The sequence below is a fragment of the Phialemonium atrogriseum genome, assembly GCF_030411735.1.
Source record: "Phialemonium atrogriseum strain 8032-3 unplaced genomic scaffold QBC33scaffold_1, whole genome shotgun sequence".
In the NCBI taxonomy this organism is placed as follows: Eukaryota; Fungi; Ascomycota; class Sordariomycetes; order Cephalothecales; family Cephalothecaceae; genus Phialemonium; species Phialemonium atrogriseum.
In genome coordinates, this window is record NW_026848138.1 from 1,060,131 (window position 1) to 1,074,460 (window position 14,330).

General features: G+C 58.2%; 1 protein-coding gene across 1 annotated transcript; it reads left to right on the top strand.

The window, feature by feature from the left end:
• Positions 1 to 1,155: 1,155 nt before the first annotated feature.
• QBC33DRAFT_553913 (uncharacterized protein) lies at positions 1,156 to 13,963 on the top strand (the record flags this gene model as incomplete). Its single annotated transcript, XM_060429451.1, has 6 exons — positions 1,156 to 1,203; positions 1,276 to 8,542; positions 8,612 to 9,172; positions 9,248 to 9,310; positions 9,380 to 13,798; positions 13,869 to 13,963. The coding sequence occupies 6 exons, from the start codon at positions 1,156 to 1,158 to the stop codon at positions 13,961 to 13,963; spliced, it is 12,453 nt and encodes a 4,150-aa protein (XP_060288674.1).
• Between the last annotated feature and the right edge of the window lie 367 nt (positions 13,964 to 14,330).

Below are 14,330 nucleotides of genomic sequence, written 5' to 3' on the forward strand. Positions count from 1 at the left end.
TAAGTTTTTTTTGGCCCCCTCTTTCCCACTCTGTTGAATTTATTTGTGTTTGGTCTCTTGGCTTGGCTCAAGCTTCATTGCCGAATGACGCAGCACGGGGTGGGGAACTGGGGGGAGTATCCGTTGGAGATGGGAGGGAAATATGCAACGCCAAAGGTCTCCGTCAAGGCGTTTAGCGCTCCAAGTTTATGGCGTTGGATCCGCCTGTATTTCTGCAAAATGACCTGACACTGTGCCCGGGTAGCTGGAGCAATATAGAGGGCACCTTCCAGGTTGCTCTGGGCATCTATATGTTTCCTTGAAAGGTCAGGTGGGCAGCCCGGTCACGTCCTGGTACGAGGTTAAGCAGGAGCTGCCGGTGAATATTTAAATTCGGTACGCCGTATGGGTGTTTTAGGCTCTGCCTGGTCGCTAGGTAGCTACATCTTGCCCAGCTGCGCGGACCACAGGTAGGTCTGTGACGGCATGCAGCGTGGACCCACTGTGTGCCTTTGCCGTCATTACTTACGCAAAAAAAAGACCCGAGCCTTCCCACCTCGTTTTGAAGGACCAACCTCACCTTCAACTTCCCAAAATACCTAAACTCATATTTTTACGTTGCCCGTCCTTTCCAACCGACCATCATCTGGAAGCCGGTGCTGCATTCTCGCACAGAAGATATCCTTCTGTACTAATCGACCAACCTGCGGCGACCCTCTGAGCGAAGCCTAGTGGAACTTGACTGGCGACCTGCACTCGCCTTTTTGAGGTCCTCTCCGCCCAAGCTCCCAATTCCTTCCGCATTACAAACCATCCGGCATCTGACAACCCGCGCCAACACCAAAATCACTTTCTGACTGCGTTCCCCCACCGAACTGTCATCGTAGACCATCTACGCAGCTCGCCCACGCGCAGGTTTCCCATTTGCCTGCGAGCTCTCGTTACCCTACCTCGCCCGCAAAGGCTACGCCTTCCAGCAGTCGGAACACCACCATCCCATCTCATTTCCGACGACGACACCGCCCCACGCATCACCACGACTTTGGACAGGGCTGTTCTGCTTCGGGAACAACCGTCCATAATAATCCAAGCTGTTGTCACCAACTTGGGTGACGTGTTGGCAGTGGAGGGGGAGTTCTCAATTTCTACCGCGGCTCTGCCGCACCCGTTCTCAACATGGGTAAGATAACGAAGCCGATGCAGCCCAAGCACAAGGAGACTCTGGTAAGTTCCCTCCTTCCCTCCCCGTCTCGAACACCTCTAGTGAAGCATAACTGACACCCCTTGTTGTCCCAGTCTCCTTGGCTCAAGGAGTACGTCCAAGCTGCATCTTCCGTATCCTTGCCCCTCCTCCCCGAGCATCTCAGCAAGTTTCCCTCGAGATGGCCTTTTCCGCGGGGTGACCTTTACCACTGGATACCATTGCTCAACCGGTTCGACGGCATCCTCGAAGCCTTCTGCGCGACGTACAGCCTCAACGACGGCCCTCAGATGCGAGATTTTGGATGTGATCTCCTCCTGAACAAGGGAGCCCCGGTTGAATATGGTGACGACCAAGCGTGGGACATGGACCGCCTAGCAAAGCTGGGATTTAATCAAGATGGAGACTGCCAGCTTATTATAGCCGTCTTGAAGTTCACCAGAATGCTACTGGAACACTGCGGCAATAGAAGCATATATGCCAGCAGTGCCCATCTGAATGACCTCTTGAACAGCGCATATCTCAATGTCGTCTATGCAACACTTGAGGTCGGTGTGGAGCTGGCCCAGCGATACCAGGCCTCGGTCAAGCGCATGACCTCGCCCTCACGCCAGGTGAGCAATGCTCTGCTGGCTAACCACTACAACATCGAGCTCGAGAAAGTGCAGCACCTGGCCCAATCCTTCGTAAAAACTCCCATCGCCAAATTTTCTGATCACCCGCCTACCACACCAGCCTCTACTGGCAAGGGGAAGGACAAGTTGTCACACGGCGCCGCCCACAAGAACGTCGCATCCATGTATGCCAATGACTTGGTGTCCATCGCCGCCCCTGGCCAGGTCGACGAGGGTCGTTGGAACGGTTGGGGAGACGTCAAAGTCATCTACTATCCGAAGTCCACCGCTACGGAAACCATCGCACCCGAGGTCCCTGAGCGCGGGGCCAGTGGCAGTGGCAGTTCCTCGATGCCTACAACCCCTACTCCGTTACGACGCAGCTCTACCATGCCGTCGCATCCCTCTCGGGGCAGCCGCCACAGCGGAGATGACAGCCCGTCTCATCCCCGGACGCCAGCCGCGAACCATGAAGTCGCCCCCCAACCTAGCCACAAGTCTGTGGAGATTCCCCAGTCTGCCGTGGTCTCGACGTCGATATACGAGCTCTTGTCGCGCTGCCCGGCCGACATCCCCAAGATGGCCAAATACGAGTTCCTGAATCGCCTTAGAACCAGCAAGGCTCTCTTGGGCGCGTCCGAGACTCGGCAACAAGCCCTTGCCGTGCGACTCTTGGCCATCACAAATCTGGCATACATCCATGCCGAGCCCACTTTCATCGAGAAGGTGCTCAAGCAAGACAACGATGAGCCACGCCGATATCAGCTCGTCTATCAGCTGGCAGAACTCATCCACCCATCCGCAGACGGCACCAATTGCGTGCCCCTCTGGCTGCAGTCCATCTCGTTGGGACTGCTGGAGGCCGTCTCTAACCTACCAGCCAAGTATCCGGACGTCTTATCGGCTCTCAATGCGAATGTGAATCACGGCGTTCTCTTGTACGTCCTCAGAAAGGCTGTCGCGGGGATGAGGGAAGACCCGGAGGACGAGGATGATGACAGGACTACGAAGGCCGACGAATGGCGCAACAACCTGTTCTCGCTCACCCTGCATATGGCGATGGGGTCCCGTGTGGGACAGGAGATGATTTCTGCGGGCCTGATGGACATCCTGGTTGAGATCACCAACCTCCGGTCAAAGGTTGCAAGTCGATACCACAGTATGATGCTCGCCCTTCTCGACGGCCTCATCTATGGCTACCAGGGAGCCTTCCAGTCGTTCAGCGGTGCTTCCGGCCTGGACAGCATTGCCCAGCTGACCGTCGATGCGGTGGCGGAATCGAAGGCTCTCGCAGAGTCTGGCCACGGTACGAGGCCGGAACTCCATTCTCAAGTTGTCGATTACCGCATACCTTTCTGCCAACAGCAGACTCTCAAGTGGCTCTTGAAGTTCCTTCACCACGTCATGTCGAACTCGTATTCCTACGGTGGCAACGCGGACCGGCTTCTGAGGAACCTGGTCGACAACTCGCAACTACTCGGCAGCATTCGCCTCATCATCGAGAACAAGGAGCTGTTCGGCGCCGTTGTATGGACAAATGCCGTGACCCTTCTCAGCGACTTCCTCAACAACGATCCCACGAGCTTCGCCGCCATCTCCGAGTCGGGGATGATCAAGACCTTCCTCGAGACTCTAACGGGCCGAAGCGTGGCCGCAGAGCCAGCGCCGGAACATGCGAGCGGCGAGAGGGCGGATGACGAAGATGCGGAGCCGAGTTCGCCTATCGATCCGGATGAGTCTGTCACCTTTGAGCCCGACTTGAGGCCCCATCCTCCAACCCAGGTCATGCTCGAAACGCCCCGCGATGGCCCTCTGGCAAACGGGATACTTGCCTCCTCTGAGGCTATGAGCATCATCCCCGTCGTCCTTAACTCCATATGCCTGAACAATACCGGCATGAAGACGGTCGCCTCATCGCGCGCCTTGGAGAGCTATCTAGAGATTTTCGAGTCGCCCGAGCACATTCGCTGCATGGAGGCGGACCCGGATCTACCCACCGCTATCGGCAGCTGCTTTGACGAGCTTGCCCGTCATCACCCGGCTCTGAGGCCTGCAATCTCCAATGCGATGCTCGATATGATCGCCAGGATTGTCTTCATGGCGCAGAACAAGGCCGTTACCGAGGGCTGGGGTGCTAAGCTCCTCATCTCCGACCCGGAAGGAAAGTCGGTAACTGCTGATGAGACCCTTCTGAACAAGTCTGGCTCTCTAGATGCCTCGCGCAAGGGAAAAGGAAAGGCCCCGGTAGGCGACCTTGACGTCGAAATGGCCGATGTGAGCGATCGCCCTGCGGAGAGCAGCACTTCGAATGCTGCTGCTGCTGCTGCTGCCACTGGGGGAGGACTCTCGGCGGAAGCCTCTCCCGAGCAGGCTATCACCCCCTATATCCGTGCCGTCTCCTCTTTCTTCGCTCACGTCATGACCAATTCGAGCCTAAAATCCAGCTACATCCGCCACGGCGGCATCGAGCTGCTCCTCGAGCTGTCGGAAGCCCCCAGCCTCCCGCACGACTTTGGCGAGTCCACTGCCTCGCGGACTCTATCACAGGTCGTATCCCAGCTCGTAGAGTCGTCGCCCATTATCGGCTTGCCGTCGCTTCTCAACCGGCTTCAGGCTGCCATTGACACACTCGAGCCGTTGGTCAAGAGGGAGGGATCATCTCCCTTTTTTGCACCATTCTTAATTCCCGACTTCTCCCTCGCGACCGAGGCGGGCGAATGGGACCATGGAGTTGTTCGGAAGGTCGAGGGGGGCACCCGAGTCATCAAGGCCCTACTGAACGCCCAGAACCTCATCAAGGTCCTGTACCAAAGCTTCCCGTACTCGTCCAGACAGGGCACCTCGACATTGCCACTGGTCAACGTCTTCGACTACTATATCCGACTGATCAAGTCCCTGGGTCCCCTGCTGCGCAACACCCTCTCCGAGGAGATGTCCATCGCAAACCTGGTGCCGCACCATTGGTCCGGTCGGAAGCAGCCTGCCGCCATCCAAGAAAGCGCCGACGATTCGACCCAGTCCGCCGCCGCCGTGGCTTCCACTGGCGCAGCCGAGAATGTTGACGGCGAGGAGGTCCGCCCGACGGGTGGCCTGTCAGACAGCGCCGTGCTGAGAGCCGGTGAGGAGAGCATGTCTCAAACCAAGAAGCCAAGCGACGAAGAGCTGTCGTCGCCGCAGTACCTGAACTACCAAACCCTGCGAGTCCTTCTCCATTCGCTCATGCCGACAACCTTCCCATTCTTCCAGACCATCGGAAAGGCCCTGGTGCCGCGTCGAGAACGCGATAATTTCATCCGGGCCCACCACATGGCCATAGCTGAGGCACTGGCCGAGACTATCCTGGAGCAGTTGAAGCCCTCGGAGAAGGAGACAACTATGAAAGACCTGCACTACTGGATCGTCATGTTGCACACCGTGCACGAGATGCTGGTTGACCCGACCCGGCAGAGCGACCGGACAACGGTGCAGATCATCCTCCCAGTCCTGATAGCCTTCAAGGAGCAGGGCGGCATCGAGGCACTGAACACCATGGTCCAGCAGTTTGCCGATGACATTTGCAAGGATCCGGCCGACAGCGACGAAGAGTCCAAGGGGAAACTCGCCGCCATTGGGATGAAGAAGATACTCGATTTGTACGCCCTCGTCGTTCACGGGAGGAACATTGTCGATTCGATGGGGCAGATCAACCTGTACCCGCGGTCTGCCGACAGGCGGCCAGATGTGCAGATAGGGCCCCAGCTTGTCGTAGAGCTGCGCATGGCCATTCTGCCCGTCGTCAGCAAGCTCTGGGAGTCTCCACTCGTGGAGAAGTCTTCGGCCCAGGTCCTCAACAAGATCGTCGACATTCTGAAGACGATAGCCGGGGCCGATCAGGAGGCGTACGCACAGCGCAAGTCGGACCAGCCGGCCCCTCCGCTCATCTTCAAGCGAGCACCGGTCCCCTTCAACTGGGCAGCATTCGTGGACATGACCAAGTCCCTGTCTCGCAAATACGAGCCCGCCCTGGCTCAGGAGGCCGTGTACCGCGCCAACGGCAAGGCGGACGATGCGACGGAATACTGCCGCGCTCATCAGGAGGACATGGCTGGCAAACGCAACCCCATCCCCGAGGAAGACGCGTTCAAGGACGTACCGACGCCCAAATCCAGATCGTCCAGCAGCCAAACCCCGGCCTTCCCTCTGCCCGATCTCGGCATTGCCCCGGATCCGATGGCCTTGGATTCCCTCATGCCCGAGGACTCCATGCCCGAAATCGACCGGTTGATCGGCGATGCCCTCGGGGAGGCCGTTCTCGAAGACTTGGATGATCGATCGTCTGTTGACTCTGACGAGGATAACGACGACGGAGATCGCGCCAGCGAGCATTCCGGGCCCAGCGCGCCAGCGTCGGGAGCCATTGCTGCACCTGTAGAAGCCGGGTCCTCGTCCGGCACGGCTCCGGTGCCCGAAGGACGGAGCCAGGTCACCAAGGACGAACTAGATGAGCAGCGTGCGAACCTGCGCAAGGACTTGATTGATCGTTGCCTCGAAGTTATCCGGGCCCACCCAGATTCCGTCTTTGAGGTGTCGGAGCTGATCCAGACGTCGCTCCTGAAGCCAGAAAACGAGGAGAAGCGCGCAGAGGTTGGGGATATCCTCTCCAACGCCCTCTTGTCGTTTGCTAGTGACGATGAGGACGTCAAGAAGTCGAATGGCCCGAGCATTGCGGCATACGCCCATCTACTCGCCCTTCTTCTCCAGGATCGGTCCTTCTACAAGACGACCGTCAACACTCTCAAAGACAACATGGACGAGTGTCTCAAGTTCCTTCGGCTGTCGCCATCCAGCACCAGCGAGGAGCTGCCTCCCTGGATCCCATACGTCCTTCTTGTCTTTGAGATCATGCTCTCGGACGATGAGCAACCCGTCGAGGTGCGCTGGAAAGTGCCTGCCAACGACGACGAGCCCTTCGAGGAACCCCGGTGGGAGGAGAGGGAGGCCAACCTGAGCCCCGAGGACCGCTCATCACTGGTAGAAGCCGTTCTCGATATTCTGCCGCGCATCGGCAAGGAGGGTCCCCTCGCCATCTCTGTCCTCCGTATCCTCGTCATCCTCACCCGAGACCGGTCGGTTGCGAAGGCCCTCGGCGAGAGGAAGAACTTGCAGCGCTTGTTCGTCATGGCCAAACAGTTGTGCGGCGCCGAGTCGGGCCATCTCAAGGATTCGAGGATCTCCAGGAGCATGCTGATCATCCTTCGACACATCATCGAAGACGAAGACACGATTCGACAGCTCATGCATTCCGAGATCCGCACCTACATGGAGAGCACCCAGAGAGGTTCCCGGTCTCACGACATTCCGAATTATCTCCGCCACCTCTCGCATGTTGCCCTTCGATCCCCCAAGTTGTTCATCGAGGTGACCACGGAAATGGTCAAGTTGACGCGTTGGGCGCCCCCTAACCCGGGCGACGGTCTTCCTCGTCAAGTGGCTCTAACCCTCAAGGAGCCGAACTCTCCTATTCTTCCTCCCGCGGCGCCAAATGACGCCTCTGTGGAACCCACAGTCCAGGCAACGGAAGATCTCACGATCAACGACGTGAAGCCATCGACCGAATCTGGCGACAAGGAGATGGCGGGCGTGCCGAGGACTCCGGCTCAGGAACTCAAGCGGCCGATCCTTGAGAACCCAGACGGCGTGATTCACTTCCTCCTCTGCGAGCTGCTCAATTATAAGGAGGTAGACGATAAGGATACCTCGCAGCAGCCGGCTAAGGAGACCAAGCCTGGCGGCACCGACCCTTCGACGTCCTTGGCGTCGACCCCAGAGGCAACACCTGTGCCGAACCCGGAGGACAGCAAAGACAAGAAAGCTGCTAAGCCCGTCTTCAAGGCCGAGGAGCACCCCATCTTCGTCTATCGGTGCTTCCTCCTCCACTGCCTCGCAGAGCTTCTGCAGAGCTACAATCGCACGAAGGTCGAGTTTATCAACTTCAAGCGCAGCGCACCCGTGCAGACCAACACGCCGATTAAGCCCCGTGCCAGCGTCCTGAACTACCTCCTGAACGACGTGCTCTGCCTGAGCAGCCTGAGCGCCGGTCTGGACAGCGTTGCACTGAAGAAGAAGGCCGCAACGGCCAACCAGGCTCACCTTGTCCTGGTAGCCCTGGTGACGAAGACCGGCGAGAAGCCCTTCGACCGCCGCCGAGGCGAGTTCGAGTACGATGACGAGCCGGACCTGCTCTTTGTCCGGAGATTCGTCCTGGATACGGTCCTCAAGGCATACAAGGACGCGGCGACGCCGGCCGAGCCCTTCGACATCCGATATGCGAAGATGCTGTGCCTCGCCGAACTCATGAGCCAGATGATCGGCGAGAAAGATAAGGACCCTCCGAACCCACGGGGCACCGACCCTGCAGCCATCCGTTCGCAGAAGCAGCTTAAACGCCTAATGTACGAGAAGGGCTATCTCGCGGCGTTGACTGCCTCGATTGCCGACATCGACCTCACATTCCCGAACGTCAAGCGAACCGTCAAGTACATCTTGCGCGTTCTCCGCACACTCTCCAAGACAGCCATCCAGCTTAGCCAGGCCGACCTCATCACCTCTGCAGCGACAGACAACGCGGAGGACGAGATTGCCTCGGCCTCCTCCCTCTCCGACATGGACGACGATCGCGAGGAGACTCCCGATCTTTACCGAAACTCGACACTGGGCATGCTCGAGCCTGGGCGGGAGGAAGATGACTTCACGGATGACTCGGAAGACGGTAATGACTTCCTCGCCCGCTCCTATCAATACAGCCTCAGGCCAAAGTATATGCTAACAACCGCAACAGATGACGAAGAGATGTACGACGACGAATACGGTGACGAATTGGATTACGGCGACGACATGTCTGAGGATCACGATGAAAACGTCAGCGACGAGGACGAAGAGCTCGGCGAGATGGGCGACATCGAAGGTCTTCCTGGCGATCCAAACGTTGTCGAAGTCATCATGGGCGAAGACGAAGATGATGATGACGACGATGACATGGACGACGACGACGATGATGGCGACGAGCCAAGCGACGAAGATGATGAGGAGGACATCGGTTCCGACGACATGGAAGATGTTGAGGAGCAGATCGAGATCTTCGATGAAGAGGGCGAGCCTCTTGACGACGACGGAGCGTCCGACTGGGAGAGCGATACCGACGAGGAAGGAGAACAAGGAGATCTCATCAGCTATGGCGATGATGACGCGCAGGATCTCGACGAGCAAGGAATAGATGACCAACTCGGCCATTTCGGTAATATCATGCGCGCTGCCGCAATAGATCACCAGGGCGATATCGACGGCGAAGACGTCGGAGAATTTGGGGAGCCCTACATCGACGATGGTGGCGAGGAAGATGGTAAGTTGTCGACAATAGCCCCCGGGTGTTTGTTTGCCCATGTCGATTTGACTTGTTAACAATTCCGGTTTCCAGATGAAGAGGACGAGGATGAAGAGATCGATGAGGAAGAGTACTACTACGATCAAGATTATCCACGTACGTGTTTTGTTTCGAATCCTTGGATTCCGGGTGCGCGGTTGCTGACTACCTCTCTCTCTCTCATAGGTGACGAACCTCCTCTTGCAAACATGCCTGCCGGCCTTGGCTGGGACACTCTCGTGGTTGATCACGGCGGCCACCACCGACATCGACATGGAGGCATTCGAAGCCCGTTCCCTGGCGCCCCTTTCATGATCGGCGGACCCCGGGACCCTCTTGGCGGTATGTCGCCCCGGCACGCACCGATGCTTCCGGGCCGGATTGCCGCAGCTCTTGACCAGACCCCACGTGAAGATGCTGAGCAAGATCCCCTCGTCAACTTCGACAATGCGATGCAAGATTTGCTTGGTTCGCTGGTGGACGGACACGCTAACATGATGAACTTCCCCCCAGACTTCCGGAGTTACTTTAGGACTCCTCGCCCAGGCCCTACCTCTCACAACCCAGACGATGGTCTCAACCCCCTTCTCCGCCGCGATGCCGGCTCGGGCCGAGAGTCATCACCCCGCCCAGGAAATGCCAACCTCATCCGACTTGGCTTCCCCGGCGCCCTGATGGGTGCAGGGCCCTTGGCTCTCATCAACGACCTGGTTGCCTCGCTACCCAACCATGGGCGGCCTGGTCACGCCCTCCACTTCCAGATCACGCAGCAGGGCCCGCGTGGCGAAGTTCGCGAGCTTCATATCCCAATAGGCCACCCTCAACAAGGCCGCGAGTCCCGTTCCGATCCTCGTCGTGAGATCTACCAGGAGCCTCAACAGGCCGTCTCCTTCTCCCCCGTGTTGACGGTGGAGCGCTGGCAAGAAGAGGCTAGGATGGTCTTTGGTTACAGCCACAACGAGAAGGCATCCCGGCTGTTCAGCTTCATCCTCGGCAAGCTCGCACCGGCTGCCGCCCAGCACGAGAAGGAGCTCAAGGCACGAGAGGAAGAGGAGAAGCGGAAGCGAGACGAGGAGCGCAAGAAGCGCGAGGAAGAGGAGCGCAAGCTGCAAGAGGCCAGAGAGGCCGAGGAGAAGGCCGTAAAGGAGAAGAAGGAGGCCGAAGAACGCGAGAAGGCCGAGCGCGAGGCTGCCGAGGCCGCTGCTGCTCAAGCCAGCCAACAAGCCGAGGCTCCCGATGAGGATGCGGAGGAAGAGCACGAGGGCCAAGCCATGGAAGGCGTTGAAACCTCTGGTGGGGACGAGGACACCGGCGACGGCCCGAGCGAGCAGTTGCCACGAGTTGTCACCACTATTAGGGGGGAGACGTTTGACGTTACCGAGCTCGGCATCGACCCCGAATACCTCGCAGCGCTCCCAGAGGAGTTCCGGGAAGAGGTCATTGCCCAGGCCGTCACCACCCGACGATCCCAGGCTCGGGAGGCGGCCGATGCTCCCGGGGAGAACACGGAAGCCTTCCAGGAATTCCTCGAGGCCCTGCCGGAGGAATTGCGGCAAGAGATCATCCAGCAGGAGCGCCAGGAGCGCCGCCGTCGCGAACGTGATGAACAACGCCGCCAGGCGGCTGCCGGAGGGCATGACGTCGGCCCGCAAGACATGGACCCTGCCAGCATTCTGCTGACATTCCCACCCGATCTCCGGGAGCAGGTCCTCAGGGACCAAGGCGAAGATATCATGGAACATCTGCCTCCCGAGTTGGCTGCTGAAGCTCGAGCACTCGTGCAGCGACAGCAAATCCACCGGGCTCCACCGACCTTGTCCCGGGCCGCTCGGGAGGCGCCACGCCAGTTTGAGGCGGGCGTCGCGGTCGACAACAAGCCCCAACGTCGCTCCATTGTCCAGATGCTCGACAAGCCCGGCGTTGCCACCCTGCTCCGCCTCATGTTCGTCGCGCAGCAGGGATCCATCCGCAGCTACTTGTTCGACCTCTTCACACACGTCTGTGAGAACCGCCAGAACAGGCTCGAGGTCGTCAGCACCCTTCTGCAGATCCTTCAGGATGGGAGCACGGACATGGATGCCGTCGAACGGAGCTTCGGACAGCTATCTCTGAAGGCTAGACAGCCCAAGGACAAGGATCCCAAGACGCCTACCAGTATCAGGCGGGCGTTCACAAGCATTGGTACCAATACCCACATGCAGGGCAACTCGGAGGTCTCGCCTCTCCTCGTTGTCCAGCAGTGCCTGGATCTCCTCGTCGAGCTCTCGGCGAAGAATCTTCACATCCCGTCCTTGTTCTTGACGGAGCACGAGTCCGTCGCCTCGACGCTGAAGCGTAGCCTCAGCCGGAAGGGCAAGGGGAAAGATACCAACGTGAAGACCCAGAAATACGCCATCAACTCTCTGCTTGGTCTCCTGGATCGCGGCCTGGTCATGGAGAGCTCGGCGGTTATGCAGTTGCTGGCTGATCTACTGAACAAGGTCACCTTCCCTCTCCAGGCCCTTGAGCGTCGCCGCCGGGAGGCTGAAGAGGAAACCAAGAAGAAGGAGGCCGAGGGAGAAAAGGCCGACGAGGGGGCCAAGTCCACTGCCGAACCTGGCGAGCAAGCGTCCACTGCGGAGCAGGCAACAGATCATCAGAATGCGGATGCGACCGAGCAGCCAACCGCGACCGCGACCTCGGCTGCTGATCATCAGACCACGGATGCCGGCCAGCCTGCCACTGGGGAGAGTTCGACAGCGACAGAGTCGAAGCCAGCCGAGGAGAAGAAGATCCGGCAGCTGACGCCGCCCTTCATCCCCGACCACAATCTCAAGCTGGTCATCAACATATTCGTGGCTCGGGAGTGCAGCTCTAAGACGTTCCAGAACACCATCTCTACCATCAAGAATCTCTCCAACATTCCCAATGCCAAGAAGGTCTTTGGCGAGGAACTGGTTCGCCAGGCCCGCGTTCTTAGCGAGAACATCGTCTCGGACCTCGACGACCTCCTTCCACACATCCTGAAGGCGGAAACTGGCACGGAGATCCAAGGTGTGGCGCTGGCCAAGTTCTCGCCCGGAGCGTCGGAGCAGAACAAGTTGCTTCGCGTACTCACGGCCCTCGACCACCTCTTCGACAACAAGTCCAAGAAGACGGGTGGCGCCCATGACGAATCCGTCAAAGAAGCGGCCAAGGATGACCTTCTGGGGTCCTTGTACTGGAATCCCACCTTCGGCACCATGTGGGACAAGCTGAGCGCCTGTCTCAACGCGATCCGGCAACGGGAAAACATGCTGAATGTGGCAACAATTCTCCTGCCTCTGATCGAGTCTCTCATGGTTGTCTGCAAGAACACGACGGTCGGCGATACTACGCTGTCGCAGACCGCAGCTGCGAAGGAGATGCTGCTCTCGAGCCCGCCTCCCGAGAGTCGTATGGCCGGTCTATTCTTCACCTTCACCGAGGAGCACCGCCGAATCCTCAACGAGTTAGTGCGGCACAATCCCAAGCTCATGTCGGGAACCTTCTCTCTCCTCGTCAAGAACCCCAAGGTGCTGGAGTTTGACAACAAGCGCAACTACTTCAACCGGAGCGTCCACTCCAAGACGGGACACCAGCAGACGCGGCCAGTCTTCCCGCCGCTCCAGCTGTCGGTCCGGCGCGAACACGTCTTCCACGACTCGTTCAAGTCTCTGTACTTCAAGTCGGGCGACGAGATGAAGTTTGGAAAGCTCAACATCCGCTTCCATGGAGAAGAAGGAGTGGACGCCGGCGGCGTGACGCGAGAGTGGTTCCAAGTGCTGGCGAGACAGATGTTCGATCCCAACTACGCGCTTTTCATCCCCGTGTCCTCGGACCGCACGACCTTCCATCCCAACAAGCTCAGCGCTATCAACGATGAGCATCTGATGTTCTTCAAATTCATCGGCCGAATCATTGGCAAGGCCCTCTACGAAGGCCGGCTTCTCGACTGCTACTTCAGCCGCGCCGTCTACAAGCGCATCCTCGGCAAGCCGGTTTCGGTCAAGGACATGGAGTCGTTCGATCCGGACTACTACAAGTCGCTCGTCTGGATGCTCGAGAACGACATCGCTGACATCATCACCGAGACCTTCTCCGTCGAGGACGATGAGTTCGGAGTCACCAAGGTCGTGGATCTCTGCGAGAACGGCCGCAACATCCCGGTCACGGAAGAGAACAAGCACGACTACGTGCGCCTGGTGGTCGAGCACAAGCTGCTGTCCTCGGTGAAGGATCAGATGGAGAACTTCCTCAAGGGCTTCCACGACATCATCCCCGCCGAGCTCATCGCCATCTTCAACGAACAAGAGCTCGAGCTGCTGATCTCGGGCCTGCCGGACATTGACGTTGACGACTGGAAGAGCAATACCGAGTACCACAACTACAATGCCGCGTCCCAGCAGATCCAGTGGTTCTGGCGAGCAGTCCGATCATTCGACAAGGAAGAACGCGCCAAGCTTCTGCAGTTCGTCACGGGCACCTCAAAGGTGCCCCTGAACGGCTTCAAGGAACTCGAGGGCATGAACGGCATCAGCCGGTTCAACATCCATCGCGACTATGGCAACAAGGTGCGGCTGCCGAGCTCGCACACGTGCTTCAATCGTAAGTTATTTCTCTCCCCCTGGCCCCTGAGTGTGTATAATGAAAGTACTAACAACGATGCCTTGTGCAGAACTTGATCTCCCCGAGTATGAGAGTTACGATATCCTCCGCGACCGTCTCCTTAAGGCAATAACGGCCGGAAGTGACTACTTCGGATTCGCGTAAACGCGCGAAAGCAAAAATCACGGCAGAAAAGGAAAAAGAGAGAAGGGGAGCGTAATGGGGATTATTGGGCTTCTACTATTGCCCACATGCAGTGTTATTCTCTCTCAGAGGTGGAGGAGAGGGGGCTAGCATATTCATAGAATGGGTGACAGGGAAAGGGAGGGCATAAACTGCCCGGCCCTGTCATGGAGAATTGTAGTGTAGTACCCCTGTATTCTTTGGCATTTTCGAGGAGACCGGTCGGGGGTGGATCAGATATCTTTTTCTTTTCTTCCACAATGGAAGTTTGTTGTTTTTTTTCTTTCGCCGAGGTCATTCGTACCTGGAGGGAAGGCGGGGAGAATGAGGGGAGAGACGGAGGAGTGGT